This window comes from Thunnus albacares, chromosome 13, assembly GCF_914725855.1.
Source record: "Thunnus albacares chromosome 13, fThuAlb1.1, whole genome shotgun sequence".
Classification (NCBI taxonomy): domain Eukaryota; kingdom Metazoa; phylum Chordata; class Actinopteri; order Scombriformes; family Scombridae; genus Thunnus; species Thunnus albacares.
In genome coordinates, this window is record NC_058118.1 from 1,597,342 (window position 1) to 1,619,195 (window position 21,854).

The 21,854-nt window shown below is 38.4% G+C and overlaps 1 protein-coding gene across 7 annotated transcripts; it reads left to right on the top strand.

The window, feature by feature from the left end:
• Positions 1–1,536: 1,536 nt before the first annotated feature.
• sytl2a (synaptotagmin-like 2a) lies at positions 1,537–21,594 on the top strand. 7 transcript variants are annotated; one of them, XM_044371485.1, is made up of 19 exons: positions 1,537–2,310; positions 5,410–5,799; positions 5,898–6,052; positions 9,038–9,161; positions 10,805–10,874; positions 10,972–11,080; positions 13,469–14,044; positions 14,967–17,021; positions 17,650–17,751; positions 17,930–17,986; positions 18,161–18,228; positions 18,384–18,488; positions 19,019–19,188; positions 19,374–19,476; positions 19,569–19,730; positions 19,817–19,913; positions 19,999–20,104; positions 20,400–20,605; positions 21,085–21,594. In XM_044371485.1, the coding sequence occupies exons 2-19, from the start codon at positions 5,699–5,701 to the stop codon at positions 21,231–21,233; spliced, it is 4,515 nt and encodes a 1,504-aa protein (XP_044227420.1). In that variant the 5' UTR covers positions 1,537–2,310; positions 5,410–5,698; the 3' UTR covers positions 21,234–21,594. The 7 variants fall into 7 exon arrangements, with proteins under 7 accessions (XP_044227420.1, XP_044227425.1, XP_044227422.1 ...); XM_044371490.1 differs by having other exon boundaries at positions 14,967–15,044; XM_044371487.1 differs by having other exon boundaries at positions 13,469–13,984.
• Positions 21,595–21,854: the final 260 nt, after the last annotated feature.

Genomic DNA, 21,854 nt, shown 5'->3' on the forward strand with positions numbered 1-21,854 from the left:
TTGCCGTTCTCATCTTACTGACTCTCTGATTGGCAGGATTTGCTTTTTTGATACAAGAAACATTTTCCTTTCCTTTGAAGATAATACAAAACATTTAGGACTTTTTGCTTCTATATTTAATTCTTATTTTATCAAAATGTCTTATTCACAAAATATAAGTTTACTGATAAAAAGAACGTTTTTTGTCATGTATCTGAAGTAAATGGAACATTATATATTGCCACTATATATCACACCTTTACAGTCACACTCATTTTTCACCTTTTTAAATGTATTTATTACTGTATTTGTTATGTTTTCTTTGAATTCAATTATATTAGTTTATTTCACTTATGTATTCCTCCTTGGTCTTGAGTCTTAATTTATGGTTTTTAGTAAGTATTGCACTTTTCTTACACTGTCATGTGATGGCACTGTTGTCTAGTTTTCCTCATCAATTCCTTTTAACCACAACTGACCAGGTCTTTTTTCAATAACCTCACCATTATTATCTTATAGACTCACCCTATGTGGACTTCTGTTCAGTTATTTAAAACTGTATTGTCATTTGGTCATTCAGCCTTTGATCTTTGAGAATTTGAGTGTGATAAAACTGGATTTAGTCTTATTATGTACATACATATGTGTATAGTCCATAGACTGTATAAAAGCTATAGTCAGAAAGTCATGGTGAAATTATCCATGGGAAATTGGGAGTCATAATTTCATTATACACATTGTATTTATGTTTAACCCAGCAACCCTGCATGTCCACTTCTTGGGGGGCATGGTAACAATAGTGTAGGTCCACAGTGGGCATACTGTGGGTGTGCTCTGGACACACATTGGACATTGTCCCCAGTGGGCAATGTTCTAGAGCCAATGTGGGCACAGAGTGGAGTGCACACTGTGCTCTACAGTTTCCCAGTGGGCCCTTAAGTTTAATACAAGTGATGCTGTGGGTCCAGTGATGGTCTATAACAAAATTAGTTTGGTCCTACTTTGTACCTGCAGTATAAACTTGCCAAAACTGAACTCACATAATTACAATTATTACACGTGCAATGGAGATAAATAAATAAAAAGCAGTAATAAACTGGTAAAAATAAGAGTCATGTTTTTCAATATTCACATTTACTGATGGATATGAAGAATTGAATGAAGATAATTTATTGAGAATATTACATTACATAGGGAAAAAAATCCAGTCCATCAACATACATGAGGGGAGCAAAATATTAGCAACATACATATATACACACACACACACACACACACATATATATATATATATATATATATATATATATATATATATATATATATATATATATATATATTAGGGATGCACGATATTGGATTTTTTGCCAATATCCGATATGCCAATATTTCCAACTCATCGTGGCCGATTACCAATGCCGATACCGATGCAGAAGGTGGCGGTAATGCGCCTAATACGCTTGTTGCCAGTCATTCTAAACCAAAAAGAAGAAGTCGGCGGGGGAGAAGGCGACATATCGGCCTCTCATAATCGGCAGAATTTGCCGATGCCGATATTTCATTTTAAAGCTTTTATCGGCCGATACCGATGACATGCTGATAATATCGTGCATCCCTAATTTTATTTTAGTAGTTGTTAGTAGTTGCCTGACATGGTGGAAATGTGGTGAAAGAGGCCTGCAGTGGTTGTGTTCAGGTGTTTGATTCAGTGATTCAATAGCTGACCATTTTCATGCCTTTCAGTGTTTTCTCTGGTTACAGTTTGTTTTAATGAAACAATATTTTATCATGAGGTATCTACTGGCCATTTTACTAGACTGATGCTAGGGACTTTATTTATTTTAGTCTTGATTGTCCATCTAATGTAATATCTGATGATGAGGATAATGGAATAACGTTTTTCATTTTCAGCGCAGTTTCTTGTAGAGTTTCAGGAACTGTATTCAAGCAGAAAACTGCCTAAAACGCATCAAAATAAAACACAAGGCCTGTAAGACAGAGAAGGTCAAATGACAGCACAGTGTAACAGTGTATTCAACAAGTCTCAATAAAGCAGAGAGGTCATGGACTGCTACAGTTATGTTATGCTGTGGGATTTTTTTTCCAGACTGCCGTAATATTCAGTAGAGCAGGCTGGTTATATAGACAGGTGTGTTCCTTTCCAATAAAGACGGTAGAAAAAAAGACAGTAAGCAGGCTGGAAGCAGACCTCCCAGGTCTGAGCTGTGCTGCTGCCTCCTGCTGCCTGTGTGTCTGCAGCTCCTCCCACCTGCAGCAGCTCAGGATCCAGTTGTAAATCAGTTTTCATTCCAGAAGGAGCAACAGTGAGAGGTGAGCTGACTGCTTTTTGACTTTACACTACAATACTGACTTTTCTGTGAATGATATACACCACTTTCCTCTGTGTGTTGTTGTAATGATCTTCGATGTCATTGTAGTTGTTTGAAAGTGACACTCAGTAAAAGTTACAGCAAAAGGAGACACCATTACTCTCTGATCCAAATGTGCAGTGATTGTGATCAGAGCAGCCAAATGTTTCAGTTTACTACAAAACTATAAGTTCATGTTATTTTCATATTATACAGATACTATAGCAGATTCCAGGTAGGTCACAAGCTATACATTCAGTTACCAAAGTCACATTAAAACCTTCTATGGGAAAATTGATGTGGATTTTAAACAGGAAGTTGTGTAGTCTCTGATCCATCTACTCCAACAGTTGGAACATACTCTGTAACCCCCAGTTTTCTATTTTCTGCGTAAGAATTCAAATAATTACTTAACAACTAATTATCAAATCCAAATCCATGTTATCCATTTTAATCCTGTTTAACTCTGATCCCCAGCCAGCCTCGCTGGGCTGCACTGGACTGCTTGGATAGAAACATGCTGTTTGATGTTTTGGCTCTACTAGTATCTAAATATGTAGATAGTCAGGTGTTGAGTATATAATACAACAAAATCATTTTTCTACTGTAGAAAAAACCCTTTAAGAGACATTACTTCTAAAAGTCTTCAGTGGAAAAATACGAACCAGACACTGTTATTTACTGTTATTTTCAACAATTCTTTACATTAAAATCATGCATATTCATACTTAACAAATGCACAGTAAAATAACAATTTCACAGTCCTCTTCAGAGACCACAGAGCAGCTCTGCTGAAGCTGCTGGAGATTAACTGGTTTGTTTAGAAGTGGTTAAGGTTTGGTAGAGTGTTTCAAACAAGTAATCTTGTGGTCACTTCTCTAATCTTTAGGTCACTGTTACTGTTTGCTTTTTAATACTTAATTTCCACTTAGTATTCAGTCAGTGTGAAGGATCTGTGTTATCACTCCAGCTTTGAATCTTTAAACTCTCAGAGCTTTAAGTCTTTCTATTCTATTTTAAAAAGATGTTCAAAGTCTGACAGTGATGAGGAAATGAGTCAAGTCACAGCTACCATAACAAGGAAATACGTTCTATATCCTTCAGGTAGACTTTATAGAAAACAGGACATGCAACATTCTTCTTTGTAAAGAAAGTGAGTACTTTATTGTTTCCACAAACCTGGCAGACATAACACAAACAATATTACTCTGATTCTTACAGCTCTAGTTTTAATGCAGCCTTGTATTATAGTATAAGAGGTGATTATATCTTTGCTGACTTGTATAATGAATTAGCAATGGGAGCCAACAACAGGACAAGCATAAGTACCAGTCTACTGATTGTCTCCATGGCAATCTGGATGGCATTTCCTGTGTCTCATGTGTGCTCTCAATGAAGCACTTTTTGAAACTGAACATAAAAAATTGCGAGTCAAATTTCCACAGTACTCTTTGATGTAGACGGACATGGACTATTGTTGGAACATGCAGACATTCCTCAGAAAGATTTTGACTTCTCTTAAAGGGAAAGCGGCAGCTCGGCAGAGATAAAAACCTGAAGTTGTAATGTCTATTGCATGTCCATTTGTGCATCATGCATTCTTTCATTTTTCTTGTTCCACTGAAGGACTGACTGTAGTCTATACTTTCAAACTGCAGCTGTTGATCTGTGTCCACAGCATTACTGCCTTCTCTAAGGTTTATCATGTAGACATGTATCATAACCATGCCATCTTTTTCCCACACTGGTTGTGGTAGTGTGGCAGACAGAAGAATGACTAGCAGATGTAGTCAGGGGGAGGAGTGTTTTTTTGTGAGAATAGTCAGCAATGCGTCAGCATAACATGTCAAGGCAAAGGAGTGTTCATGTTCTATCAAGCTGCTGTGGTGGCTTGAATATCGAGCCATAAACTGTTACTCTGAACTCTAATGAGATGCACCTTCACATTCAGGTTTTTACTTTGAATGTGAATAGGGCAATGTGATTTTTAAGGAATGTGAATGAAAATAAATTCCCCCCTGAATGTGAGCACAACAACTGTACCAATGACTATCAAGATGTATGTAAGGATTGACAAAGTGGTGGAGGAAGTGCATATGCAGCCAGGAATAATCTCAACCTGTTGTGTATGGATTATTTGCTCTCTTTACCAGAGAAAACAAAATGGTTCAGGCTTGGTGAGGTTCTGAAAAACTAAATTCAAAACTTCTTTTACAAGTGGCTTTTAAACAGGAAGTTCCTCATGTCAACCCAAGTTACATTATCAATAATGCAATATAATGCAATTACTACATAAATAATTCTGGATTATAAATCTATTGCACTCACCCACTTCCTGTTAGACAGTCTGGACCTTTAACCTAGAGGTAACATGGAGGTGGAGCACTTGCAACATTTGGTAACAACCAGAAATCATTAAACTGTACTCTACTATTCACTATGTTAACATAACTTAGCCTCAGAGGCTTAGGTCGCACAATGCAATGGTCATGGCTTAACCACACAACTAGAACAACAAACTCTTTTTTTGCCAGTTTGATGGAGTAGAATTATAGAACTGGAGATCCTGGTGTGTTGTGGCCAATGTGCAACCTACTCTGCAGAGGGCACGAGTTAGCACTGTGACAATACAACATTAAGATAATATGTTACCTTGGAGAATTGCTACATCTGTGAATGCTGTCAACCTTGCATTATCATCTTCTAATGTCTGATAATGAAAGGCATATAGTTGTAGGTTATGTTTTTTCCAGGTTTACAGCAACCATCAAGTGCTGCAATTAAATATTTTTCATTACCAATTATTTTCCTAATTAATTGTTTGGTCTATAATATGTCAGCCCAAAGTGAAAAATGACCTTAACATTGTCCCCAGGTGACATGTTCAAATACCTTTTTTTGTCCAGCCAACAGTCAAAAAGAAAGTTATTACATTTACTATCATAGAAGGCCAACAAATATTCACATTGGAGAAGATGGAACCAGTGAACTTTAGGGCATTTTTGCTTAAAAAAATAACTTTTAACAGAATTCACCCTCAATTTGTGCTATTTTCTTTCAGGTTCAAAGTTGTCTACAAAGGGTCAAACATGGCTGCAGAAAACATCGTCAGCTGAAGGAAAATATATCTAAAACCAGCAAAGCTCCAGGGGAGTAAATGAGAGAAAGAGCACCTTAATCACAGTCTCAACATGATCATTTGGTGTGGATAAAGCACAGATCACCCAGCTTGTGTAAACCACTGACAGAACAAAACAAGACCTTTGGGAGCTTCAAGAAGAACCATATGAACTAGTGATGTTCTACCACTAGACACATATTCAAAGAGGCAGGAAGCAGCAGTAGTCACCATGATTGACCTGAGTTTCCTAACCGAGGAGGAGCAGGAGACCATCCGGGCTGTGCTAAGAAGAGATGCTGAGCTGAAGAAGTCTGAGGAGCAGCGTGTCCAGTGAGTTCCTGCTGCCATGTTAAAACAGAGAATTTAGAAATTAATGTTCTGAATAGTGAAGTAGTGTCTATACATCTTCCTCTGATGTGTGCATGCAGGAACCTACAGAGGACAGTGAGTGATAGGGGCCAGCTGAGGTACCTGACTGGAGAATGGTTCTACGAGACCAAGCAGCTTCGCCATCAGGATCGCATCCATGGCTCCGACATCATCAGGGCCTCCATGAAGCACACATATAAACCGCTGACTATATGTGAGTCCACTGTGTCTTGCATTATTTCTCTCTTTCATGAGCATGGAAACCACTTTTCAAATGAACATAATGTCTTTAAAAGGAAGCTGTCTTTGAGAGAACTGTGTTTCCCAAAATTATTTTTTCTCCCTTTTAATTTTAATTTTAATTAGTTAATAACATGGGCTTTTAACTTTACATTTTTAGCCCACTAATCATAAGGAGGAACAGTAAGAACACCAAAGTTGTGTCTCCATTTTCCATCCATCCTGCTTTTCTGGTGTGTAATGAACATTATAGGCTGACAAATTGGATACCGCAGCTTTAGATGTAGTCTTGTCTCTGTGTTCCTATATTGTGCTCACTTCAGTAAATGTTACAGAAACCAGTGTTTACATTGGTCAGTCATATGCTTTGGATTACTATTGGGAAACTTTCAAGTGAGTGGGCTCTTTAGTATCCTAGTAGAGATAGCTCTATTGTACAGTGATGCTGTGGGTCAGCTGTCATGACTTTTCATATCACTGGCTCTTTAAAACCCAGGATCCTCCATGTGATTTTCCTTTACTCACAGGTGGAACTCATCCCACTATGGCTAGCTTTTTAAACAGCTTTTTTTAAAAAAAAAAAAAATCACATCATAGTTCTTGTCTCATGTGACCCCAAAAGACCCTCTTCTTTTTAACGCAACAAAACGTGTCAAACTGAGTGGAATCCTTGAAATCTCTTTTTTTTCTCAAGTCATTGGGGTTCATGAGGCTGTGATAATCCTCAAGATCAACACAGGGCATTTTAAACAAAAGGTCGGAGCAAAGAAAAAATGGCGTTACAAAGACTTCTTAAATCATTACACATGAATGAACCTAGGCTCTGCAAAGGTTTGGCAGTCAAACGTACTTTGTAATAAAAAAAAAAATCATATGCACTGTGGAACTGAAATGACAAAATAACATCTTTTTGCCGTATTTGTTGCATGATGAAATATTACAGTGATAGAAGCAAGTAAGCACCCATTTTTCAGAGAACACTGACATTTTTAATTCAATGGGAAACTTTGTTATCTTTCAATCTGGACCCTATTTTCCCATCTTTTTCTGTCCAAGTGACTAATGAGGACAACAATTTTTGAAATTGGTCCAGTATTGAGCGAGAGCGCTTCAGCCTGCAGCCATGAAACAGGCTGCAATGTAATCCTTTGGGGCAATTGTGCACCGTCAATGACTTTCAGTCAGGCTTCTGTGCTAATCACAGCACTGACACAGTTCTCATTAAGGTTTTAAATGACATACGCCTTAATACCGATACACACAAAACATCAGCCCCAGTGTTATTGGGCCTTAGTGCAGCCTTTGAAGCTGTTGATCATAACATAATAATACACAGACTGGAACATTGGGTTGGATTTTCAGTTACGGTTATCAAGTGGCTAGATCATACTTACAAAATAGGAACTTTTTTGTTTCCATTGGAAACTATGCCTCAACACCAACATCTTTGACCAGTGGTGTCCCCCAGGGGTTGATCATAGGGCCTTTTATTATTCAACCTTTATATGCGCCTGCTTGGACAAATCATTAAAGACAATAAGATTTCTTATCATAGCTACGCTGATGACACCCAAATTTACTTAGCCCTCTCACCTAATGACTTTGGTCTCTTTGCTTAACAGCTGGATGTCTCAAAGAATCTTATTTGGGAAAAATAAGGAGAAGCTCATTGCCACTCATCTTGACACAAAAGAACTTAAAGCGAGTTCCACTTCCACTTTTCATGTCGCACCGCCGTGTTTCTTCAGTAATACAGAATGGACAAACCAAACACTGGCTCTAGAGAGGACCTTTCACGTTTTTCACAAGTTTTGTGGCCACCGTAGGTTCTCCTACACGTTTGGAAGGGGAGGGGGAGGGGGAGGGATATTCACCTTGATCCAATCTGCAACCTCACTGCTTGATGCCACTAAATTCTACACACTGGACCTTTAATTGATTACAATCTCAGTTTTAAAAAGCATGTGAAAGCAATAACTAAATCAGCTTTTACCACCTCAAAAGCATAGCCAAACTTAGAGGCCTTATGTCAACACATGATTTAGAAAAACTCATTCATGCTTTTATGTCCAGCAGGGTTGACCACTGCAATGGTCTTTTCACAGGCCTTCCTATAAATTCAAAAAGCTTGTACAAAATGCAGCTGCGAGAGTTCTTACAAAAACCAAAAGAACCAACAACATTACTCTGATACTTAAGTCCTTACTATTGCTTCTGGTAAGTCACAGAATTGACTTTAAAGCATTGCTGTTTGTTTATAAATCACTTAATGGAGCAGGACCAAAATATCTTTCAGATATGTTTTAGCAGTACATACCTGCTAGACTTCTCAGATCACTGGATAGAGGTGAAGAGATCGAATGCACTCTTTCCTTTTTAATCTTTCATGTGTTCTTTTAACAGTTTTAATGCACTTCACCTTTTTTTCTTTTATCTGCTCATTTGTAAAGCACTTTGAATTACCAATATGTATGATTTGTGCTTTGTAAATAAACTTGCCTTGCCTTGCCTACCTGTACAGTAACATGTGTTCTCTCTGTGAGCACCCTACGTAAGTAGCTTAATTTACTCATGCAGGATAAATGAAGTGATGTGAAGATAAGGCTTAGAATCTTATTTCCTCACATTGAGTGATTCACTCAAACAGGCAAAAACATGTTGAAAATTGTTCTAAAGCTTCTCCTTTGGAAGAGCCTTTAGTGAGCGGTTGCATGGTGTCGGTACACAAACTAAAACAGAAAATTAGATCACACAAACTCATAGTGTTTATGCACCTCTGTAACCTCCATGTTAGCTGTATATGTCTACAAGTCAGGAGGATGATGATGTATAATTACTGAGTTGTGTTTACATGAATCTGTAAGGTAATTCTTAAGTTATGTCTTAATGGGTAGAGATAGTATGTGTTACAATGAATGGTGGACTTTCTTTAAAAGTAGTTGTGTGTTGTGTACTGCAGTGGAGCTCTCCCAGATACTGCCTGAGAAGCCCAGTTTTGTCAGCAGTGAAAATAAGGAGGTGTTCGTCCCACCTGTTCTCTGTGGACTCCTTCAGGAGCCTCACATGCAGCTGGGCCATGAAAGGTGAGTAAAGAGAACCAAAGCAGGAAGTCATTCAAGTCTGCAGATTTTTCAGCCATGAATTCTGCAAGAAAACACTTTACACATATTAGGAGTGTTTATGAGTTTTGATGTTTTAATTTAATGTCCCCCCCCAATAGTATTAATTCTGCTGAAGTCAGGTTTCACTGTGTCTTTCACTATTAAGCATCACTCATCTTTACTTTGTCCATGTGTAGTGATTAATCCACAGAGAATTATCACCAACTCTGCAGTTTCCCTCAGCCAGATGGAGCTTTTAGTGTCTTTCAGCTCATCGTTTTAGTGTCTCACTCATCATGTTGTTTTAAAGGATAAGGCTGATAATATTCTATATTGTTGTTATTGTCAACAAATCACATGTGCAGACCCAAAGCCACAATCTCTTAATGCTGTGTGAATCACAAATGTATAATTTCTGTCTCCTTCATAAATAGCTCAGTAATTTCCTGAGATGATGAACAGATGGTCACTGTACTTTTGACACTGTACGTTTGAACAATAGGAAGTAGTGTGTCTGTTGGCGACTATTTTCAGTGGTGGATGAATCCACATTTGGTTCTCTCATCAGTATTTCTGACAGCAGGAAGGTGTGTGTGGGACTGAGAGAAAAGAAACGACAGTGTAATGAAGGAACACGTCACACAGTGACAGCTCTGTGGCACACAGGAATAAGATATATCAGGCTTTTGATAGCCACACAATACTTGTTAGATCAGTTCATTGTTGGTTTGGCTCTGCACATGGAATGTGTTGATAATAAGAAAAATATAGAATATCAACAGACTTATGCTTTAAAAAGAAAAGTGCAATAACAGAGGAATTTTAAGAGGAAAGGAGATTTTACACAGTATATGCTTTACAAACAATGCCTTTTATTGTAGCACTTCAGCATTATTAGCAATTGAGATGGCTTCATTTTTGTGCATTATTTTTTTAAATTCTCCTGCTTGCTGTAGTTTTAAATAACCCCCAAAATAGAAATGTGAAAGCATGTACACATCTAGACCTCAAAATGTCCACACAGCATAAACAAAACATATGATCTGTGTTGTCTGTTATGAGCGGCATCACATGCTGAGCTAGTAGTGTCGAGTATTTGGGTGTGATCGCTGGCGAGTGGAGCCGTGCACACAGTAAATAGATACTTAGTAATTGGCCCCCATAGTTCTCAGTAATCTTCTTATAAGGTCAGGTCTCACATGTTCATATTTTCCACTGCTTCTGAGCAGCACACATATTTATAAATATTATATACATTCTGTACTGTCTTTAGTTTCAAACTCCATGTTAGATTATGTGAGGACCTGCCTCATCTTATGTTTGTCTGTTTGCCTGTTACACGTTTACTGAAAGGTTTTGCTGCAGCTTGCGTAGGCATTTGCAGTGAAAATAACCAGACCACAGGAATTGTGTAGGTAATGAGATTATAATTCCACTGACCATTGACCAAAACGTGTCCGTTATATAGAAAGGAGTGTAATACACCTAAAATGAGCATGCAGATTTTCCAAATCAAGATTGAATTAATCAATGAAATCATGAAATACTCAGAAAGTTTGAGATTGCACATCCTATCTTCAGAAACTGTCAACACATCGTAGTGAAATATCTGTTTGTTCTACCAGGAATCAGAACCAGAACCCTTATGAAACGCCTCAAGAGACACCTAAACCAGTTTTACTGTCGCCCACAAAGGTAGGAGCCTGTCTAGAGAAACCAAAACATTGAAAAAATGTCCATGCCTCAGTGTGTTGCAGGTATTAAATGTTTCAATCTTCCTCTTTTATTGAAGCAGCGAAAAAATCCATTCAACAGTGAACTTGTTACACCTCACAATTTTGAAGAAAAGGACAATCAGTTATTGGACGGAGCAGTGGATCAAACCCAGACACCAAATGAGGGTGAGTATATGATATAATATAAACATTAGTTTGTGCTATTTCATACATATGGGTATGAGTGGATTACTTCATCCATCGTGTTCTAATGACAAATCCTGTGTTATGTTTTGAATTGAGTGGCCTGTTCGATGGACAAATCATGAAACCAATGTAAGTCTGGTTCTAGTGATCCAGGTGTGTGGGTTCTCTGCGCTTCACCTGTTTCAAACTTTCCTGTAAACAGCATGTTGGCATGAGCAGGTGTTGCATGGCAGTCAAAAGCATGTACTGGCTTATCATTTCTAACAATTTGATCATCAGAATTAATTTCATCCTGTTTTTGCTGCATTATTTTGAAAAGGCAGGAAAAACAAAAATACAAATAGCTCAAGAACCACAGCCAGGGAGTATATATTACAGTGATGACTCACTGAAGTCTTTGTATTTCTTCCAATATTTGTCAGTGTGTTTTCTCACAATTACTGTGAAATGAGCCAGTGATCCGGGTCCAGAGATTTTCCCAAGGGTTGTCAAAGTGAAGGCAAGTCCAAATACACGAGGCTGCCAGACTAGCCAGGGGATTACACAGAAATACATTCCAAGGCTTTAATCTGCACTGCATGACTTGTGGCTGCTGGAAATATTTCACAGGAACTATGAAAACAATGTTTATGAGAGTGATATTATACCATAACAAGGAAAAAGCAGACACAAACTATGGCAGTTAAGACAAGGCAAAATAAATCAACTGGTTAGCTAACACCTATCTATACTGAAAAGTGTACCACTGTATTCATGTATGCACATGCATCTATGTGCCTGCTGTACACAATGAGATCTTGCAATACTGGGTAAACTTAAAGCTGCTATGATCATGATTCATATTAAGGCTATAATATGTAACTATTCTGCATTGAAAACAACTAGACCTATGTTATATATTTTGTTGAGTTGTGTACTTACATTATCTCAAATGTTTGCAACAATTTTCAAACACAGAGAAATCAGTAATTTTAATCTATAACAGTCTGTTTCATTTGGTCACCTGTCAATGGTGTCATACTCCCTCTACCAAAGAGTATATGTGCGCAAGATGTATGCATCAGCGTTGTGGTTTTCCACAGAGTATACCAAAGAGTATACACATACGAGATCATATGTTGCTGTTGTGGTTGCCCGCCAGAAACTGTCATAAATTGACTTTTATTCATTTTTAAGCCACATTTTTGTAATAAACGTTTTAGATCTTGGTCGTTTTTAACTGTATCTTTCAATCAGATGAAGGATTTTAGTCGTCGGACGTCTAGATCTTAAGTTATCAGAGAAACAAGCTGGACAACTCCCATGATCCTACGCTGCTTCACAACATCCCACTCCATCTTTTGTTATTGTTTTGATTGAGAGACCCCTAGTGGCAGAAATTGCACATTGTGTGTTTAACAATGGATGAAATGATATAAGTTATGTGAAAGGTATCACTGGTAGAGACGAACCCACAAACAATTATTACCACCTTTGCAGTTCCCCTCAGCTTTATGGAGCATTTTATTGTCTTTCAGCCCCTTGTTTTGTTTTTTTCTTCAACTTAATTGTCTTGATTGACTCTCAGTATTCTTATCAGTGTTGTTTTCAGCAGCAGGCAGCTGTTTTCAGTAAAAAGCTCAGATAAACCTGTCAGCACCATTACTACTACCACTACTACCAGCACCAAAAGCTGACAGACACATGTAGCAACTAGCTGGTGAACATAGTATATGAACATAGCATTTAGCAGCTAAAGAGCCAGATATTTCCCTCAGGAGTTGGCAGAGACCAAATCAGAACTAGGTAGAGTGACTATTGTGCACCAGGTGGACACAAACACAACTCTAAATGAAAGCTAATGTATCTGCTGGATGTTACAGACAGCTGTTTGCTAACAGTTCCCCATGTAAACTTACAAGTTGATCAGTCAGTGTTGTGTTGTCAGCTTGCCACCACTGCCCCCTAATGGCCAAAAAACATCAATTAATGTAAGTTTGGTATTTGCATAACTGGGGCAGATTTTGTTCCTCGATCATTGATGCAAGACATTCCAATCAGCACAGTAGACTGTTTCTGGAAATTGTGTAGCAATAATTTGACAGCTTGATTTTCAAATAAACAGTAATGAGATTTATAGGTAAAGTATATCCCAAAACACTCAACTCTTTAGGCATGAGGTGGTGCATGAATAAGGAGAGACTTGGATGGTTTTGAAGATGATTCTGTGTTTGATGTTTGATGTGAACTGGTGGTGTCGCTGAAGGACAGCAGTGATCAAATTGTCAGTATTTTTTAAAAACACTTATCCTCAAGAGAATAACAAAAAACACACAGCTGAAGTGCTGTTGGTTAATATAGTGTTCATTCTGTTTTCGTTTCTTTCAGAGCCTTTACCATCATCTGACAGCTGCGTTTCTCATGCAACTAACCTAAAACCAGACCCTAATGATAGCCCTGACACCCAGAATGCATCTGTTTCCATGCCAATGCCTGAAAACCAAGCAGTCTGTACCAGTTCTCAGGACTGTTTCCTTGAGGTAGATAGGTCAGCGGGCAGACAGATTATATCTGCTGCTCCACGGGGCATCCTCAAGCGCTTGTCCACCTCTAGCTCCACAGACTCCCTGCTCTCTCGCCTGGATCTGCAGAGTCCAGTTAGTCTGGATTCTCCCACTGAGACCTGGATAGACAGGAAGCAGGTGAGGTTCAGCTCCACAGTGAGTCGGAGTGGAGTGGAGTGGCAGGATGGGAAGGAGCTAGGTGAGCATAGTTTGCTGGACGTCGACTTGATCGTTTCTTCTGAGACGGAAAGCAACAGTAACCTTGAGAATGATGGCAGAACTACTACTACTGGCACACATAGGCCTTTACTCACACAGAGTCAAGCGGATTTACAGGAAGGTGAGCTCAGTTGCAAAAACCTCCAAAAGCAAGATCCTGGCCAACACCAGGTCTTTGGTGGTAAGAGTTTTATTTAAAACCAGTATTTGAACTAAACTGCTAATCAATATGTCAAGTCAAACTAACAACCAATTACTTCATAGACATCAGACAAGCATATGCAAAAAAATATTTTCACATTCATCCTTCTTATGCATATTCTTGCATGCAGTAAAATTTTGTGTAATTATATATGACTGCTTATGGAGCTTGGTGGACAGCTAGGAAACATCTATTTTTATTTGGCTTTACTGCACCTTGCTTTGGCATTATGAGTAATATTATTTATATTATTTATGTCAACATTTATCTACAATTTTTCCATTAATATCTCATGTAATGTGTTGGACTTTTTTTTGCCTCAGTATATTACTGTGAAACTAAGTGTGACATTGCTGATCCCTGAGATATGAGAGAGGCCAAAGTGTTGCTTTAATAATCTACTAATTGAATTTGATCCACAATTGGAGTTCATTGGTTATTTCAGTATCATATGTTATACATTGTTATACTCATATTACAGTATAATGCAACCCCTGACATTATTAAATTGTACATTTAGGTCAAGGGGGAATTCTTGAAGCCACTATGTGTAGATTTTCTATGTTTGTACAGCATGTGTAAATTTATTCTGAAGGCATATAGATTTGCAATACAACTGGAAAACTAGTTTAGTATTGCTTTCTGCCACAGTGTGTTTTATACCACTGTACTAGTAGGGCCCACCAAAGTGGCACATTTTCAAATCTTTTGCATAATGGCCTTTGAAATGCTCTCAGAAATAACATATGGCATGTAGAATGTAATTATGATACTGAATGTCCCACTTCATTTGACACTGATATACCAAGACATACTGTACATGTAACCTTAATGACACTGTGTGGTGTTTAGCAGATGTAATATCCATGAATGTTCCAACGGGTGGTTGCTGTCTTTGCAGATCTCTCTGAGCACCTTGAGCTTACAGAGCTCCTGAGCCCTCCAGTGTCCAGCCTTGTTTCAGCTGAGCAGGAGTCAGGTAAGACTGTTCACCTGGATACACAGCCTGAAGAAGACCGTCACTCTCAGGCTGAGGTTACAGACTGGCCCACTGGACACAGCATTCATCAACAAAAGCTGCCTGAACAAAGCACTGACATTTCTGCCGGGGCCACTTCAGAGACCAAGCCGTCAACTAATGGCAGCTCAAAGAGTTCATCTCATGCTGTTTCACCAAAGCCTAAACAAAGACTGCTTGGAATTTTTAGAAGAGAGAAAGAGAAAACTGCTCAAGTACAGAGTCCACAGAAGGAACAGGTGAACATATTTAAGAAGAAAGAACCAGAAAATCTCTCCAAAGATGCTGCAGATATGACCATGCACAAACTTGCAAGTGTCAAACAAGAAGATAAACCTCCTGAGATGACAGAGGTCAGAACACTACAACTTACAGCGCTGCAGAATACTCCATTTAAAGAAATAATGACTTCAGTAGATTCAGACACTCAGCAGGAGACACAAGAGGATAAAGTTGTTAAGTTTCCAGAAGGACTATCCAATTTGAAAGCTTTCTGGGAGAGAGAAAACAGCAGTCCCAAAATAATATTTACCAGAGAGCAGGTGAGACATGAAGACATCACCAAAACAGGAATAGAAGCTTCACATGGCCCTCAAAATGTTCAGACTAACTCTGATGTTCAGACTGAATGTAGCATGTTAGTAAATTTATCAAAAGAAGACGGTACATACAGGGCCAATCCTGTCCTCATCTATGAGGAGACAGATGATTCTTTAACGGGTTCAATAACGGAGTCACCAATTCTTGAACCACAGGAAAACGTCACCACTCCTGTACCTTCTCTAGCTTGCAACAGTCAAAAGCAAGAGAGGGACATACCAGTTCCCCTTCACAGGCAGTCAATGTCCAGTCCTCAAGAGGAAGGGCCAGCCAACATCAGTGAGCTTAAGAATTTTTGGGAGAAGGAGTATACAGGACCCAGGATAATTGCTGCAAGAGTCAAGGAAACCTCAAGTAGTACAATACTCAATAACAAAGTGGCTCCCCCTCAGTCTGACCTGTCCTTAGATAGCAGAGAGAAGTCTGAGGAAGACGCACAAACTTCTCCATACACAACCAAGTCCAATGTCTCTAAATCACTGAAAGTGACCGACAAGGGCTTTGTCAGTCAGAGTCCAGATAGATCACAGCTGAGGAGTTCTGTTAGTGCTGGGGATGTACAGTCAACATGTCACCCACATCAAGTCATGGCTGAGTCTCAAGAAAGGCCCCTCAGTCCTAGCAAATCCCAAACTCCAAGATCCAAGGAGCAAGAGGATGAAGTCAGGAGGAGTCCGTCTAAAACCTGCCACCCGAGGGTCCTACCAAGAGAATCCTCAAGTCCCAAGAGATCCAGGCTGGAAAGCTCTCCCTTGAAAACTTTTCCAATAGACATTAACCCCCAAACCAAGGAAATTGAAGAACAACTAGGAAAGCCAACTCCAGCACCAAGACAGAGGAAGAGTCCCTCACATGAAGCGAAGCAGACAGACACTAAACCTAACACAGAGCTCACCTCTCATCCTCTACCTTTAGATCGAGAATGCAAAGAAGTTTATTTTGGTAACTTTAAAACACAAGAAAGTAGTTTAGGCTCCTCCATGGCTTCACAATCCAGAAAAGCTTCAGAGAAGAAGTTGGGAACCTTTACACATCTTGCTAGATCTTTCATCCCTCAAGATTTTCAGCACTACCTTGGGCCTCACGAGAAAGCCCACGTCCCTTCTTTTCACCAAGACAAAGCTGCTCAAGAGTCTCATGTAAACCCTTCAACTGCTGAGAGTGATGGAGTGCACAGACCACAGAGCGCTCTCAAAGACTATGTGGGAAACCAGAGCGACATTCCCACAGAGGGGAATTTGTCTAGAACCAGTTCTTGGATTGTGCAAAATAAAGACGGAAACTTCAGCCAAGACACAACAACTGGGGCCTGGTCTTTGTCTCGGGCAAGTTCAGGCAGTGAGCTTTTGAATTCTCTCTCTACTTACATTTCTTCAAGATGATGATTGAAAAATGGAATCCACAGTGATGTGTTTCTGAACAAATCATGTGAAATTATCACATTAACATTGCATTACAAATCATGTCAAATTAACACATTAACATTACAGTGAGTCTGATTTAATTGAGAATTTGTACTTGGAAATGCTCGCCCTGACAAATCCTTCAAATTTCAAACTCTTTGCCATTCTTTTTCCTCTTCAAGTGTATCTTTAGCTGTCTTTTTAACCAGAGTAAATAACTCCACCTTTTGTGATTGACAAGCTGCTGATGCAGTAGTTTGTTTCAAACTGGTCATAGTTGTCATCAGTATTCCTCTTAATTCACCACTCACAATAAAATAAAAACTCTGTAAAATCATGTTCCTATAGTGTGTACTCTGATGTTCTTTTCCATCTTTTCAACATCCTAATCTGATTTACTGGGCATGATGCTTCTGTTAAGTGTCTGACCAAAAATATAAAAGCAATATTATACTTGGTTTCTACTTACTGAAGCAATATAGTTTCTACTACATATGCTTAGTAAATCAGAAACTCTGTGTTGAGAGTATTTTCCAGAGTTGATTTTGTCTCGTTTGTGGCAGGTTATGATGATAATTCTAGCCCTGCTATGTCAGCTCTGAAAAGATTATCTTCAAGGACCACATCCTCATCCAAAAGTCTGGAAAACCTCATTTCACAAACAAGTAACAGAGCTTTTCTTCTTCAGATACTGCACCTTCAGACAGCTGATAAAACTCTGGTGTATTAGCAGTACATTATTTCTGCAAAAATCTGGATTTTTTTTTAATACTTTACATGGTATATAACTTTTTATGGGAGTAGTATGTATACAAACAGTCTCCTGGCTTTATTTCTTCTTAGGAGAAGAGAGAAACAACAATGCCTCCAGAGAACAAATGAATCTAAGTGTGGATGATGGTAAATATGTGGTCCTCTCTATATACACATACAGTATATCAGGACATACACAGGCTGAGTACAGATATAAACATGCAATGAGTACACTTCTGAGATACAGAAAAAGTTAATATATGTCACTGGAGGAGATTTAAAGTCATATCTTTCTTCCATTTTCTTCACATCCACCCTCAGCCTCTTCACTCTTCAACTCAAAGCAGATGAAAAGCAGCGTGTCGGTTCCTGTTCTTCAGCAGGATGAGGTAATAATTAACTGTTCAGTTGGTGAACTGATACATTAATCCTTTTTACTTCATACAAAAGAGCTAAATGTTCTTATGAACTTTTTATAATCTTTCTGTGACTAATTTTTTATGTTTCCGTTTGTCTTTTATCTGTTTCTCTCTGATATTATCAGACGGACAGTGACAGCACTTTTGAGAATACCTCAGGCTGGAGAAGAAACACAGGCAGCTCCACATCTAACATAAGTCTCTCCTCTGGGATGGCCTCCATGTCGTCTGTACGTACACATGCAGTTCATTAGATAATACATGTTTCTGATAAATATGCACAGGCACATTGCAGCTTGTGAGCCCCATCAGAGTAAAGATGTTAACTTCAAGATTGTTTTTTTATCTTTTTAGTTTGGTAAATTTAATCTCAGTCTTTAATTGATTTTTATGGATTTTCTCTACCTTTATGTATCTATTTTATATATTTGTATATCAGTGATTATATTGATTATTGTTCAAATTTTTAACAAGATTTATTTTTTAACTTAGCTCTTTTAGCATTTTCACTTTTCAAACATCAGTAGGCAAAACATTTTTCCTCTCCTTCGATTATAGAAAATAGTTGTAAAAAGTAGTAGAGCAAAATGTGACATAGTCATTGTAGTTATTGATGGGTGCTGTAAAGTTTGCTAAAGCAAGAAAAAGATGGTCAAGGTTTTTTTTTTGCTACATGTCATCATGTTCACTTTTCATAAACAGTGAGTTCAAACCAAAGAGGATGGTGTTTTCTCTCTTCTGTTGTGTTGTGAATGAGCAGGTCAGCGGCAGCATCAGCAGCATTTACCCTGTTGACTTTGGTGACATTGAAGTCCAGGGAAGCATCCAGTTTGCTGTGAACTACATCCAGAAGCTTGGAGAGTTTCACATCTTTGTGGTGCACTGCAGGGATCTGGCTGTAGCCGACACCAAGAAGAACCGCTCTGACCCGTAAGTGCTTGCAACGTACTGTTTTATTATCAAAAAGGCAAAGGTGGAACAACTGTCACATCATTATCCAGTGATATTTGTACTTCAGAGGTTAGACTACAAATATCTATCTGTTATTTGAAGTTTCTAATATTTTACTCTGTGTTCTAGTCTGGAATAGGAACATAGCTATGCTTTTTTTGCAGGTATGTGAAATGTTACCTTCTTCCTGACAAAACAAAGCTAGGAAAGAGAAAAACCACCGTGAGAAAGAAGTCTTTAAACCCCAATTACAATGAAATCCTCAGGGTAAGAATGACATATTTAGTCTTTTACTAATTTCTTACCACTTGTATTACATATTTTACAAACATTTTTGTTGCCTATTTGTCTTTTCATAGTTTAAAATCATAATGGAGGTGTTGAAAACTCAGAGTTTGAACATTTCTGTGTGGCACAACGACACTTTTGGACGAAACAGCTTCCTGGGTGAGGTGGACCTGGATCTGTCAGAATGGGACTTCAGCAACACACAGATAAATGAATTTGCATTAAAACCCAGGGTAAATGATTCTTTTCTGTATTTAGTCTGTGTGTATTTTAGAAGTGATTTGATTGGACAGTTCCTTACCTCAGCTCGATCCTTTAGGTGTCAGCACAGATTTCAACACCTTCTCCTTCCTGTCTGATGGACAGCAGAGGACAGATGAGAGTAGCCCTGAGATTCCTGCCACAGACGTCTCACAGTAAGCTAATGACTCCGTTTTTATAAATTCTTTCCTTTCAGTTTCATCATTATGATCACTTATTGTGGTCTGACTGCATCCACAGGCAAGACAACATCTAGGATGGAGACTGGTGAGGTGCAGATTTGGGTGAAAGACTGCAAGAATCTCTCACCAGTCAGAGGAGTGATCATTGATCCATTTGTGAAATGGTAGGATGTCCTGTAAACTTTCAGCCACATTTAAATAAATAAATCAAACAATATGAAATAAATAATTATATGAAAAAATAGTGTGAGAAAAAGCAGGATGAAATGGCATTTCATAATAATGACCTGAGTTTTTTTTTTTTTAAAATAAATTCAGACTTTTATGGTTATTATTTATTCATATGATTACTTATAGGGCTGCAACTAATGATTATTTTTATTAGCGACTCATCTGACAATAATTTTCCCTGTATTTTTAAATTAATAAATGATCTTTATTTCCTTCCCTCCACCGCAGTGGCGTACTTCCTGACACGAGCCGGAAAAGCCGACAAAAGACCCGGGTGGTGAAGAGGACGGCCAACCCCATGTTCAACCACACCATGGTGTACGATGGCTTCCGGCCGGAGGACCTCAGAGAGGCCTGTGTAGAGATCACAGTGTGGGATCACGACCGACTGAACAACCGTTACATCGGTGGTCTTAGACTTGGGCTAGGGACAGGTGAGATTCCACTTCACTGTCACTTCAACATGTTTACACCTGCAGTCTGGATGCTGTAGATATATGAGAAGTAATTTACAGCAGGTATTAATGTGGGAATTTGGATATACTAATTACAATCAGTGATGGCATAAGTGGCATACATTCATTCAGTCACTGGAACTGTGGTATAATATGAGATCTGGATGTGGATATGCTGTCCAGATAAAGAACAAATGTGTCATCTTCTCACATTAACACCACTGTTTATGCACTTGTGTCCTCTGGAGATTAACGTTCTCATCACAGTGAGGGTTGTTTGCATTTATGCCTTGATTTTATACAGTATATATAACAGCTGCATAAGACATGCAAACTCAGACAGCATCTAATGCCACATGACATGCAAATGGAGTCTTTATTTCTGCCTTACATTTAAATATATGAGTTTCTAATGTTACCTTCATATCAATAAAATGACTTCTGTGCTTTCTGTGCAGGGAGGAGTTATGGGGTGGAAGTGGCTTGGATGGATTCGACGACAGATGAAGCAAATTTATGGCAGAGGATGTTGCAGTCTGATGGTGAATGGGTGGAGGATGTCTTACCTCTGAGAATGTTGGTGATGGCAAAAAGCATGTCAAAGTGAGAGTGTATAAAATGTACTGATAAACATTATGAGAACAAGCTGATTGGATCAACATACTATACACTACAATATCAATGCCTTAATGAGCAATGTGTATGTATAATTGATAATCATTGTGTAAGTTACTCACTCAAACTACTTTAGTGTGTATAGTCCAGACTACATCAAAAAAAGTTAATTATTTATGAATATGAAACAAACTAGGACAGAAGATCAAATCTAAGTTATAAAACATACAAATTGTTTTGATCTGAAAATAAGTTTGATCTGAGCACTGATGATTTGTATATAGTCCTGTTGTTCTATAATGTAATTACTGCAATAAGCAATTTTGTCTCAATAAACAGGATATTAATGCCGCTTGTTTTTTGTTTGTTTGTTTGTTTTGGCAAAAATAATGGCGTCATTAGAGGTTCAGATTCATATTAGAAAAGTCAACACTTAGAGGTATTACTAGAGACAGTATAGCTGAGTTATAGATGGGGGCATATTGGCAGCAGATATGATAATAACTATCATCAATTGTTATTATATCTACCACATTCACCCATGAAGCAGCAGTCATCTTATCAGGTTTCCGGTAGTTTTCCAAGACATTCAGAGTTGTGTACAGAAGCCACA

What these genes read in the sequence shown, in the direction of transcription:
- sytl2a (XM_044371485.1), top strand. Translation starts at nt 5,699, where the DNA reads ATGATTGACCTGAGTTTCCTAACCGAGGAGGAGCAGGAGACCATCCGG. An exon ending in GGATGGCCTCCATGTCGTCT is followed by an intron (nt 18,489 to 19,018) that starts GTACGTACACAT and finishes GTGAATGAGCAG; the next exon opens with GTCAGCGGCAGCATCAGCAG. An exon ending in CCTGCCACAGACGTCTCACA is followed by an intron (nt 19,914 to 19,998) that starts GTAAGCTAATGA and finishes CTGCATCCACAG; the next exon opens with GCAAGACAACATCTAGGATG.